The 14,130-nt window shown below is 33.2% G+C and overlaps 1 protein-coding gene across 3 annotated transcripts in view; it reads right to left on the minus strand.

The window, feature by feature from the left end:
- Positions 1 to 14,130, minus strand: part of LOC114325987 (rho GTPase-activating protein 92B) — a 95,152-nt gene that overhangs the window by 14,975 nt on the left and 66,047 nt on the right. For all 3 annotated transcript variants that reach the window (XM_028274146.2, XM_028274145.2, XM_028274147.2), the window contains exons 5-6: positions 10,428 to 10,753; positions 2,126 to 2,461 (exon numbers count right to left, since the gene is read on the minus strand). In XM_028274146.2, coding sequence (XP_028129947.2) covers positions 2,126 to 2,461; positions 10,428 to 10,753 — 662 coding nt within the window. The remainder of the gene's footprint in view (positions 1 to 2,125; positions 2,462 to 10,427; positions 10,754 to 14,130) is intronic.

Raw genomic sequence — 14,130 nt, forward strand, 5'->3', positions numbered from 1 at the left:
GCGGTGGGCAGCATAACTAAGTCCAGTCTCATGTGAAATCAAAAAATCAAAAAGTTTCTTGTAGTTTATATGTCTGGCTAGTGAAAGAACGAAGGAATTTTTATTAGGTAAAGTTGTTTTTGTTTTATATATAAAAAAAAACTACTTTAAAAAAGAATGTGTGTGTACTTTGTACGCACGTAAGAAGTTATACTTCTATTATATGATTTAAACGAAATTAATATACTTTTTATTTATATTTTGTTTAAATATTAAACTAATTTATACTTACTACTTCTCAAACATTTTTATTAGAACAGTGCCAAAAATTTTTATTTATAATTTAGTAACATAGTATTACATACTATGTATTTTGGCAGATCAAATAGGTAGGTTTATACCCATGATACATTAACAATTATTACGTACCTGTTGCTTTTAAAAACTATTTAAAAGTCACTACAATATTATAAACTTTTTTGTTTCTGTCCTCACAACAATAAAACTAATATATTATACATTTGTTTACCTTTACCTTTACCTCCAAACCACAGCTGCCATATCGGATAATTTTGGACATGCCATTTGAACATCCAATCAGAACAAAGTTATAATGCGCATGCGCCTGGCTGATAGGTTTTAACGTATAAAAAAATCACCCTCTATCGCCGGTAAAGAAGTATAACTTCAAAAATGGTCATTTATGAAAAAATGAGAAAAATTGGGGTCGAAAATGTGTTTAAACTTATGTAAAATCTTCAAATTTCATTTTTTTTAAATGCCTTCGTTCATTCACTAGTCAGAGGTATAAACTACAAGAAACTTTTTGATTTTTTGATTTCAGATGATACTGGACTTTATGCTGCCCACCGCAAAAAAGGACTGTTGTCGAAAAATTGCAGTCAACTCTACAAAAATGAATATTTTTGGCTGAACATTTTTTTGAGAGTACCTTAAGTATGTACTATACTTTTACATTGTCCAATTATAAATAAAAAGAATGTGTGTGTACTTTGTACGCACGTAAGAAGTTATACTTCTATTATATGATTTAAACGAAATTAATTTACTTTTTATTTATATTTTATTTAAATATTAAACTAATTTATACTTACTACTTCTCAAACATTTTTATTAAAACTGCCAAAAATTAAAATAATAAAAGAATAAAACACACACAAACACATCAAAAATGCCACAAATGATTTCTGAACATTAATTGTCGGAAATTTTTTTAACTAAATACGTATTTTCTGAAAATAAAATTATATAATAAATATACTTACAATCATAAAATGTATAAAAAAAATAAAAAAATAAAAGTTTTTTTTGGGATTCGAACCAGCTATCAGCGCGGTTGGTATATTGGGGTTCATTCGCCTTAAACGCTTCGCCACGGAAGCAATGTGTCATTATGAGCGAAGATCGACTAACTAAACGGATTAAGCTTTTGACATTTTTGAATTAAATTAAATTATTTTGAATTGAAATGATTTAGAATTGAAAAAATACAAGAGTAAGAAAACAATATATTATTAGGTGAACATTGATAGAAATTTTGATGGTAATCAAATTATGTAAATAAAAGTATTACATACTATGTATTTTGGTAGGTTCAAATAGGTAGGTACCTATGATACATTTACAATTATTACGTACCTGTTGCTTTTAAAAACTATTTAAATGTCACTACAATTATAAACTTTTTTTGTTTCTGTCCTCACAACAATATATTATACATTTGTTTACCTTCATATTGAACAATTATTTATTATTGACAGATCATTTCAACACCCAATCAGACCCCGTATAACGACTAATACCATACTGTCGGTGTGCGCATGCGCGCAGATCAATATAAATTCACCCTCAATCTCAATCGCGCCTAAAGAAGTATAACTTCAAAAATAATTTTTAGTTTTCGAGATATAATTTTTTTAAAAAGTCACTTTTTTTTTACCCGCAAGACCTATGTAACCCCTTAAAGATGAATTGATGAATGTGGGTTGATACCATGGCTGCCTAGATCTCCTGATCTAAATCCGTTGGATATTTCTTCCACGGCTGGATAACGAAGAACAATGGAACAATTGACAAGAATGAAAATCATGGTTGATTTTACATTGCAGAAATTTAATAGACTTACCTTAAAATTACTGGAAGTATCATCTTCCTGAAAAATGTCCATCACGCTCACATATTTACTGACATCATCAGGGAACAAATGGTCGCTCTCTTTTATCATCAGTTCGACTAGAATGTTAACAGTGACGCAATTCCCAATGTTCACGTCCAATTCATGTTTGTTACCGAGCAAATTCGGCGAGAGAACTATGGCCAGGTTCGATGCAGTCATTTTGTTCTCGGGATGTTTGGCCAATTTGGAAAAGAACTGGAAGAGGTACGCTAGATTGTCTCGATTTTCCTGCGGTAGCTTCGCCAGGATGTCTTTTACTACTTCTAAACGGTGAATTTCTGGCACCTAAAACATACGAATACATGAAATATGAGATAAAAACTATCGACTTCTATGAAATCATTTGGCAACGTTGTACAGTTTCTTATTTTGTGGCATTTGAAGAGAAAGTTTTCATATATTTTCAATAAGTTTTGAGGTTCGATAAGAGAGGGCGTTGCTACTAGCCTAATTTTTTTAGTTTAATTTAGATCTGTCAATTCATTCTTTGTTTACAAGCCATTTAGTATCGAAGTGTTACAGTATTTTTTTACAATGGAAAAAATCAATTATCATGCAGTGATTAAATTTTTATTTTTGGCAGTAAAGGAAAATGAACGAATGTTCATTTTCTGCAACTGTATAAGGACTCTTCGCCTTCAATTAACACAGTAGAAAGATAGGTTGCTGATTTTAAACGTGGTCGTACAAGCCTTTAAGGCGATCCACTTCAAAGACGTCCAAAACATAAGAAATCATAAAATAATTACACTTTTATAAAAAAAGAACTTTTTTATAATAAAATGTTTTGATTATTTATAGGAGAGAATATAAAATAATTTGACGATATAAAATACTTAAAATTCCAAAAATTACATTATAATAAAAAAGTACTTTTTATAATAACACGGTTTTGTTATACAGGGTGTTTCATTAATAATTGTCCATATAGTAACTGGAGAAACCTTATCCCAAAATACGAAGATTTAACCTAAAACACTTAACTAAAATGTGGTTCCTTACTGAGTTACAGGGTGTTTTATCTAAAAATTTAAAAATTATTTTTGCTCAGCATTTTAAAACTATTTGACGTATCCTTTTCATACTTGGTAAGAAGTATAGGTACTCTACAAGCTAATAAATTATGTTAAAAAAACGTTTCTGGCTGTTTCCAGAGGCGTACGACGGGGGAAAGTGAATGGTTGACCCTTTCCAAATTCTACGCCACTGGCGGAATTGCTATGTTAGTTTTATTTTTGGATTGTCCAATATTTTCTATGAAAATAATATATTCTTCATTCGTAACGATAAAGTAATTAGTTTTCGAGATCTTTGAAGTTAAAAATGAAATGACACGGTTATTTTGATTAATCTAGTGTATCCCTTCATCTTTAATTTCAAATATCTCGAAAACTAATTATTTTATCGTTACGAATGAAGAGTATATTATTTACGTAAAAAGTATTGGAAAATCAAAAAATACACTAAAATAGCAATTTCGTGGCGTAGAATTTGGGAAGGGTCAACCAGCCACTACAACCACTACAGCCTGTCGTACGCCTCTGGTAGTAGCTAGAAACGTTTATTTATCTTAATTTAGTAGGGTGTACAGTGCCTACACTTTCTGCCAAGTATGATAAGAATAGGCCAAATAGTTTTAAAGTACTGGCTACAAATAATTTTTAAATTTTAATCGTATGAACCATATCATAAATTAATCAAAATAACTGTGTTGTTTCATATTTAACTTGAAATATCTCGAAAACGAATGACTTTATCGTTACCAAATAAGAGTATACTATTTAAGTAGAAAGTATTGGTGAATCTAAAAATGGCAATAAAATAGTAATTCCTCCAGTGGCGTAGAATTTGAGAAGGGTCAACCATTCACTATCCCCTGTCGTACGCCTTTGGTAGTAGCTAGAAACGTTTGTGTATCATAATTTAGTAGGGTGTATAGTAGTCGCACTTTCTGCCAAGTATGAAAAGGATATGTCGAATAGTTGTAAAATGCTGAGCAAAAATAGTTTTTAAATTTTCAGAAAAAAACACCCTGTAACTCAGTAAGGAACCACATTTTATTTAAGTGTATTAGGTTAAATCTTCGTATTTTGAGCTAAGGTTTCTCCAGTTACTATATGGACAATTATTAATGAAACACCCTGTATACAGGACACAACATGTTTCGAAAGAATAAAATATGAATTTTAATAGGTGTATTAACTGTTAAAATTATAATTCCAAAAATTACACTAGTATAAAAAAGTACTTTTTATAATACCACGGATGTTTAAAATGGTATATATAATAATTAACTTATAAAATATAAATTTTAAGTATATGTATTAACTTTTAATTATGTATTAAAAAAATTAAAAAAAGGTAAGCAACACAGGTTTCGAACTCAGGACCTCTCGATCGCCGGTCTAACGCTCTACCACTGCGCTACCATCTCTCGATGTCTTAACTTACGTTAAAATGGAATTCAAATGTAATACCATTAGTCACATTTTTAAAATAGTTTGAAATTAAAAAAATAGGTTTATCCATATAATAGCAGTTAATATTGAATTGTTAGCCAGCTCTGAGCTATTCTGAAAACTTCAGGTACCTAGGTAGCCTAGAACTATTTTTAAAATGGATTACAAAATTTGCAGAGACCATGACACCAACCAAGCCAAGTATATAAAAACGTTTTAAAATACAGGATATGGTATTGGAAAATCAACTATTGACTGAGAGAGACTTAGTAAAATCCCTAGGCATCTCATTGGACAGTGTAAGTAATGTTTTGATTGAAGTATTTGGTTTCAGAAAGCCGTGTTCACAGTGGGTGTCGTATTTTTGTCGTAACTTTCTTAACAAGATTTAGAGCGTTTTCGAAAGGATAAAGTATATTTTTTGCATCAATTCATCACTACGGATGAGACTTGGGTCTATCAGCATGATCCAGAATCAAAACAAGAAGCTAAAGAGTGGAGTTAACATGGTTCTTCGATTCCGAAACGAGTTCGTGTCCACAAATCGACCCAGAAGAAGTTAGCATCAGTTTTTTGGGAGGCGAGAGGAATTTTGTTTGTGGATTACTTGCAAACTGATCAAACAATAAATTCTGGATATTATAGTAACCTTCTAGACCGGCCTAAGGCAAAAATTCGCGAAAAAAGACCCGGTTCGTAGAAGAACCTTTTTCATCAAGACAGTGCATCGTGTCATTTTTACAATGACTAAATCCATGAATTAAAGTTCGAATAGTTGGAGCGTTCACTGTATTCAACAGATTTGGTACCTAGAGACTTCCATCGGTTTCAATATCTAAAAGAATTCATGCGGGAAGCAGTATGCAGCCCTTCCAGATTTAGTACGTTCTTTAAAGGTAAAATATTGCAAAACTTCTAAATTTTAAAGAACCGCTTGGATTGACATGAAATTTGGCATACACATAGCTAACAAGTCAAAGAAAAAAAAATGATATTGTGCCGATGTGTGCTTTTGCCCTAGGGGCGAGTTTCGGGAGTGAGCTTTTGAGAGTGAAAAATATATGTTCAAAATAAGTCCGCAAATGCATAAAACGACTAATTCTAAGCAACTTTTGTTCTATAAAGTTTTTTCACCAAGTTAATACTTTTCGAGTAAAAAGTGAAAAACATGGTGTATATAATAAGTGCATTCGCGGGTGCCTGTCGGCGACTAGTCGGCGACAAATTAGCAGCAAAACGCATGCGCACTTTAAAATTATATAAATAATATCGTTAATAGATAAATATACAAGGTATATTTAACTATTATAATTTAATAATTAGTTATTAATATTAATTAAAAGTAAATATACATTGTATATTTAGCAATTAACGGTATTATTTATATTAAGTGAGGTTAGAAATTGTCGGCGACAATTTGTCCACTGTACCCGCGAACGCAACTATTAGGTCACTATACCTAGTACAAGCCGAGTTATAGCTAATGAAAAATAGGTTCATATTCGTCAAATTCCAAATCGAATATTTTAACGTGCCATAACCACAAAACGAAGCACTTTTTTGGGGAAAACTCATTTTAACTTTTTTAAAGTGTTTAAAAAAGTGCTTATTTTTGTTAAAAAAAAAAAAAATGTTTAGCATCAAAAGTAAACACGTTACGCTCAAAATAAAGTTGGACCCTTTTTTTGGTAAGAAATCGGGAAAATCACCCCCTAATTAGCATTTCAAATGAACTTAATTGTTACCACTTCACAAGTTTTTTACTCGCGTATATTTATTGATCATATGATCTTTAAGTTTCATCGGTTCAAAGTCCTTATTTTTTAAAGAGCTGCAGTTACAAGGGCTTGAACGAGTCACTTATCACGAGTGTATGCAAATTTAGAAACACCGAATCTTAACCAATTTTTGTCTTACAGAGAAACAAAAAAATACAGAAAAATATTCAGAAAAGTAAAGCCAATTTTTTTTTAAATTTTACTTTAAAGCCAAATTTTTTCAAAAATAAACACTTTGAATCGATGAAACTTACAGATCATATAAACACAACATAAGTAAAGTAACTTGTGAAGCGGTAACGATTAATTTCATTTAAGTTGCTAATTGGGGGTGATCTTCCTGATTTTTTTTGCCAAAACAAAAGGGACCAACTTTATTTTGAGCGTCTTACATTTGATGCTAAAATTTTTGTTTATAAAAACAGAAATATGTAAAGCTTTCTTTAAACACTTTAAAAAAGTTGTAATGTGTTTTCCCAAAGAATGCTTCATTATTTGGATATTTCACATGGAGTTATTCTATTGAATTATTTTGTTGAAAAATGAACATAATCACTTGCAACTAACTCGAAAAGTATTGATTTGGTGAAAAAACTCTATAGAACAAAAGTTGCTTAAAATTAGTCAGTTTATCCATTTCGGGACTTATCTTGGACATATATTTTTTCACCCCCGAGACGGGGTGAAAGTCACCCCCAGGGTAAAAGCACACATCGGCACCATATCAATTTTTTCTTTGACATGTTAGGTATGCGTATGCCAAATATCATGTCAATCCAAGCGGTTCTTTAAAATCTACAGCAAAAACCGTGAAAGAATGTACTAATTCTCACTTCAGAGATTCTTCACAAAAGCTGTGGCTACCAAACCAAGAGTCACGCAGAGAAGAGATCAGGAGAAGAACCAAGATGACTGACGTCATTGAAAGGATAGCATAGCCAGACTAAAATGGAGATGGGCAGGAGATATAGCCAGAATGACAGATGGACAAAGAGGTTATTGGAATGGAGACCAAGAAAAGACAAGGTGGTATGGTAGCCAAAAGTGCAGCAAAAAAGTGCCATCATCAAATTAAGCAAGGTGCAAAGACTTGCTTGTCTCGGGATCACGGGGGCTATGAGGGGCACACCTACGGCAGCTATGGAGGCACTACTGGATCTCCCTCCTTTACATATAACAATAAGAGGTGAGGCGAGAATGGGATATTATAGACTGCGAGAAAACCTGAGCAACGTACCAGTTAAATCAAGACATAGTAGAATAACGAATGAAACTAATGATGCCGAATGGATGATGATTTCTGACCATATGACATCAAGATACAACCCTGAAATACCTTTTCAAGTGGACATTTGTCCACGAGACGAATGGGACAGAGGAAACTCTCGACCCAGAATGCAGGGTGGCACCTAGTATACGGACGGGTCTAAAACTGCAGAAGGTTCGGGCGCAGGAATATTCTTTAGTGGTGGAAATTTTAACATTTCTATTCCACTGGGAGAATATACCTCCGTATTTCAGGCAGAGCTTTTTGCAATCTTGCAGTGTGCAAGAGAAAACAACCTTAGGGCATTCGAACTGCAGCGGGTTAACATATGCACAGATAGCCAAGCAGCCATTTGGGCTCTTATAAGCCCTAAGGTGAACTCTAGGCTGGTGTGGGAATGTCGACAAGAACTTGATAGACTTGCACAACATATAGTGTTATACTGGTATGGGTTCCAGGTCATCCAGAGGGTTCCATACCTGGGTCCAGAGCCGGCCGTGGGAGTGCCAAAAAGCATCGTCCGTGAACGAAAAAAAGCCTGGATCCGAAGCCAACACAACTCACACTGGGAAAGTGTACCCGGTCAAACACATGGCAAGATGTATATCGGACGGACAGATGCTAGTCGGGCTGAGTTACTGCTGAAAACAAGCAGGAATCAGCTTAGAGTCATAACAGGTTTCCTCACTGGACATGCGCCAGTTGAGGGTCACCTGCATACAATGGGCCTGCTTCATGGAGACTTGAGCTGCAGACTCTGTAACAGAGAACCTAAAACAGTCAACCATATTTTGCATGACTGTGAGGCATTGGATCGGAGGCGGCAAATACTTCTTCAGAGACATCGAAGTCTCCAAATTTATATGGTACCCACCCACTAGAGCTGTACAAGCTGGTACAGGGTTCCAGAATTCTGGAATGGGTTTCATAAACGAATGGAAGATGTACAATAAGCCAAGTGGCTGCAGTACAACCGGTTCACAACAGACGGCTTCCAGGAAAAAAAAAAGGAAAGACAAGAGTGCGACTTCGGTCGACCACCTGCAAGATGGACCGAACGCGACAATTTAAGAAAGCCAAATAAAAAATGAATGAGAGCGGCGCAAGATTGACGGGGTTAGAAACAGGAGGCAGTGGCCTATGTTCAGCAGTGGACTTTTGCGGCTGGGTGATGATGATGACTTCAAATTTGATGTGAATACTCTTGAAGTACTACCCTTTCATAAATAATATAAAAAAAATCGATTCCTGAGGTTAAAATAGGTCGATCTAAGCTAACTTACCTTAGTACAAAAGTTGATAATAACCGAAATACAGGATGTCAAAGTTGAACTTTTATTTTATTTATTTTTGAATATTTTCTGACAGGCATGGGACAACAACACGAAATTTGGTAAGTGGTGCTGGTACCGTACACCCTACTAAATTATGTTAAACAAACGTTTCTGGCTACTACCACAGGCGTACGACGGGGGAACGTGAATGGCTGACCCTTCCCAAATTCTACGCCACTGGTGGAATTTCTATTTTAGTGCAATTTTTCGATTCTGCAATACTCTCAAATGTACTCAAGTGTAAATAACATACTCTTGATTCGTAACGATAAAGCCACTAGTTTTCGAGATATTTGAAGCTAGAAACGAAGGAGTATAATACATTAATCAAAATAAGTGTGTCTTTTCATTTTTAACTTCAAATATTTCGAAAACTAATGACTTTAACGTTAATGAAGAGTATATTATTTGCATAGAAAGTATTGGATAATCTAAAAATTATGCTAAAATAGCAGTTTCAAAAGTGGCGTAGAATTTGGGAAGGGTCAACCATTCACTTTCCCCTGTCGTATGCCTCTGGTGGTAGCCAGAAACGATTATTTAACATAATTTAAAAGTAGTAGGCACTGTGCACAGTGCCTACACTTTCTGCCAAGTATGACATGGAGATGTCAAATTATTTTAAAAGTATTCTTTTTTTTTTAATAATTTATTCTTTATTTAAAACTTTAAGAACTATGTGTGCCCGGTACTATTATTTGACATATCTTTATGATACTTGGCAGAAAGTGTAGGTACTTGTACACCCTACTAAATTTTGTTAAATAATCGTTTCTGGTTAATACCAGAGACGTACGACAGGGGAAAGTGAATGGTTGAGGAGAATTTGAAGCAAAAATGAAAAGGCACACTTATTTTGATTATTGGATTATGCTCCTTCGTTTTTAGCTTGAAATATCTCGAAAACTAATGGCTTTGTTGTTATGAAAGTATTGGATAATCAAAAAATTGTACTAAAATAGAAATTCCGCCAGTGGCGTAGAATTTGGGAAGGGTCAAACATTCACGTTCCCCCTTCGTACGCCTCTGGTAGTAGCCAGAAACGTTTGTTTAACATAATTTTGTAGGGTGTACAGTACCAGCACCACTTACCAAATTTCGTGTTGTTGTTCCATGCCTGTCAGGAAATATTCAAAAATAAATAAAATAAAAGTTTAACTTTGACACCCTGTATTTCGGTAATTATCAACTTTTGTACTAAGGTAAGTTAGCTTAAATCGACCTATTTTAACATAAAAAATCCAAGGTTAAGCTATGGCCCATTCTTTACCAAACACCCTGTATACTTAAAAATCGAAGACCTATGTAACCCCCCATCGTAAAATTTGTGTTGCCCCATTCGCGAAATGTATCTTTTTAGATACATTTATTGTATCTAAAAAGTAAAGGGCTAAAGTTATTATGGATGCTTACCTGTACGGCGTCCAGCCACTCTTTGTGCAAATGATCGGTTAACAATGGTTCAGGTAGTTCTCTTAAATATAACTTCAACAAGCTCGACAGGATATGAACGTCTCTGTACTCCGGGATGAGAACGGAGAAGCATCCCGAATCGATGGCGGCTTTCAGTCTTTTCACTTTTGATGTGCTGGCGGCGACACGGAACAGACCTTCCTCGGACATGCCGTATTCCGTGAGGGCCGATATGCAGATTTCTAGGGGGTAGGCGATACGTTTGTTGGTAATTCGAAGGTGTTCTTTTAGAGACGTGCCGAATACTCTTCTTACATGACTATCACCTAAAACAACGACAAAGAAATATATCTATACTAAAATTCAATAAGCTATGCACGAGATGTAAACATTAGTTGACAGCGATGCCGTCATCAGCAACATAGAGATGGCTGTTTCGTTTAGTTTTTGAAATTTTTTGGATAACAGTTACTTGTATAATCGCTTAAATTATTCATTAATTTAGTTAATACCATTATTTTTTCACTATCTATGTATTCAGTGATTACAATAATTTATATACTATGCAATAAAAACTAATAATAAATAATAAGATAAAATAAATAATAAGATAAAAACTTATTTTAATTATATAGGTATTGTTACTATGGAATGAGTAGAACTAAAATCGTTGTTTACATGTCATGCATCGTTTATTGAAATTTAATATAGTGTTTTATTTCAACAACTTTACTGAAACTTGTAATATGATGTTAGAAGCTGATAGCTCACCTCACTTCATCAGAAACTCCAAAGGTAAAATAATTCTCGAATTAAACGAAAAAGAGGAAGAATAGACTAATTATATTATAAAGGAGTTCTTCCTGGATACGAGGTCACCACTTAACACCGCAAAGTATACGAATACTGTTCCTAGTATTTTAAAAGCGGAAGTAGAGGAAGTCATCAAATAAAGCAAAAATGGGAAATCTCCAGACTCTGACCAAATACCATCAGACTGGCTCAAACTTCTAGATGACGACAATGTCTCAGAACTAACAAATATTTAAAATCAATGGAAAAATCCCAATAGATTCTTCTTTTCTGTTTTTCTTTTCCTCTTTCTTCTCTTCTTTTCCTTCTTTTCTTTTTTCTTTTCCTCCTTTCCATTTCTTCTTCCTTACATTTTCTTACTTTCCTCTTTCTTTTATTTCCCATCTTCTTTTATATTTATTTTCTATTCCTATAGTTGTGTGTTTTTTCTTGTCTTACCTCATGTTTCTGTCATTTCGGGTCCTACAGCTCTTATATCACAAATTTTTATCTTAATTTATTTAGACTCTCATTTTCTTACTGATAATAGCCCTTAAATCTTGATCTGGTTTACTTGTATCTAAACTTCCAGAGAACTGGAATGTTCTCTCTCTTACCACATAATCACTTTGTTTTGTTGCCTGTTATGTCACCTTCGCTTCATTCATCTCATTCAATAACTACTACAGTCAACTCCTTTGGTCTGCTACACATTTTACTAACTTTTTTATTTTGATGTTACCTTTTTCTCTTTCAAAATAATTTTATTAGACTATACTAAACAATAGGGTACTGCAAACATAAATCCATTAGCTTAAATTCAGTCTGTTCATTTTTTCATTTTTCCATCTACATATCAGGCAACCCACATTACTCAGCTATTTTAATTTAATTTCATATTAGTTCTTTTACATCATTCTTAATTCTGGTTAACATCTCTGTCATTTAAGATTATAAACTTGCACTAAGATTACATCAAACTTGGTTCAGTTTGTTCACTCCCCTACCATATACCACATCAAACTCATAGTTCGCTATCTCAGATACTCAGCATTCTAGATTCTCCATTACATATTGACACTAACACATAATTATCCTATATTATTAGATATCATTACATTATTCACCCACACTTTAACCACTGCTGCTGGAAGCCTTCATGGTATTTCTTCTTGAACGATTTTATTCCATCAAAAACAACATAAATTGTAATTAGATTTTGTTGTCACATATTTTATTTTCCTTTTCGTTACTAATCCATTATTATTTTATTAATTCCATTGTTTACAATTATTTCTTTAATATTGTAATCTACTCTTGATCTGTATTCTTTTAGTTATTTTAACTTTAAATTTTTTCCATAATTTCCTTTACAATTTTAACAGACAGAATCATCATTACAACAGTATACAGCCAAATTTAAACATTCCTCACCATGTTAGGCAACCAACATTACATATATCTATAACATTTACATTAAAATCCGCTTTATTTACCATCCAATCTCTCCACTTCAGGTCATTTATTGTTTACATATAGTATAAATCTCATTCTATTACACCAAATTAAACTTTCACCTTTAAATTTAACAATCGATGACGTCAAGCTTCTAACCATGACTTATACCGATCTTATTTCCAACAAACCTAAAGTTTTTTCTGGATTAGAGAGTTGCTATTTAGACTTTACAATAGATTCTCAACTTATTTTTTAAACATTTTTAATTATATTTTCAATCAGCTATTACCTACCTTTACATTTTATTAAAATCCAAAAAATTAAAACTACACTTTTTGAAGTTCGTAACCAAAAATTGACTTTACCTTGTCTTGTCATGTCACTCTTTGTCATTCCTTTTCATTTTACATCAGTTGGTCTGTGCTAATTCAAATGGCAAGTACCTAGTTTTTTCGAGCAGGGAAGCATGTTGCTCTTTAGGCACATACATATTTTAATCTAGTAACATCGACTTGTAGTCATAATATTTTATCATAAGGTATAATGTAAGCCATATATTTTGAAGTTACCACCTTCATTGGTGTGCTAGTTACAACTACTTTGCGGAATGTAAGTATTCTCCACATAATTTTCTCATTAACAGTCACAATTTTAACCTTTTTGCCTTAATCTAACGTGGAAATACTTCATTCCAGGCACTGAAGATGTTCTGTTCAGAACGAAAACGTTTTGCAATCCATGTGGATGACTTTTAGAAGTTTTAAATAAACTATTTTATACCAAAATACAATTTGAAGTTTTTACTTCTGTATAGGTTTTTACAAATATTTATAACTACATATACGAAACTGGAATAATGCCACAAATATGGTTGGAGTCTACATTTATCCCACTACCAAAAAAAAACCTAATACATCCTCATGTAAAGACTTTAGACTAATTAGTCGCATGAATCACTCTCTCAAACTGCTTCTCAAGTTAATTCTTAATAGAATTGGGCAGAAATGTGAAAAAACAAACAATTCGGTTTTGGAGAAGGATTGGGAACAAGGAAGCTTTGTTCTAAAGGCTCACATTACTTCAAAGATCATGGGAATTACAGAAACCAATTTACGTCTGCTTTACAGATTTTGAAAAGGAGTTTGATAGGGTCCACCATGATATGCTGTTTGAGTTTCTAGAAATGATTGGTATATATGATAAAGATCTGAAACTTTTACAACATCTATATTGGAATCAAGGAGCTTCTATTCTGGTAGACGGCAAAGAAACAAACAAAATTTTCATTCAAAGAGATGTCAGACAAGGTTGTTTCTTATCCTCAACTTTGTTTCACGTGTACTTGGATATAATATTTAACGAAGCTTTGGAAGGACCAAATAGAGTTCTAATTGGGGGAGAAACTATTAGCAACATCAGATATGCAGATAACACAGCGATTATGGCTAAAAGT

The sequence above is a fragment of the Diabrotica virgifera genome, chromosome 7, assembly GCF_917563875.1.
Source record: "Diabrotica virgifera virgifera chromosome 7, PGI_DIABVI_V3a".
Lineage (NCBI taxonomy): Eukaryota > Metazoa > Arthropoda > Insecta > Coleoptera > Chrysomelidae > Diabrotica > Diabrotica virgifera.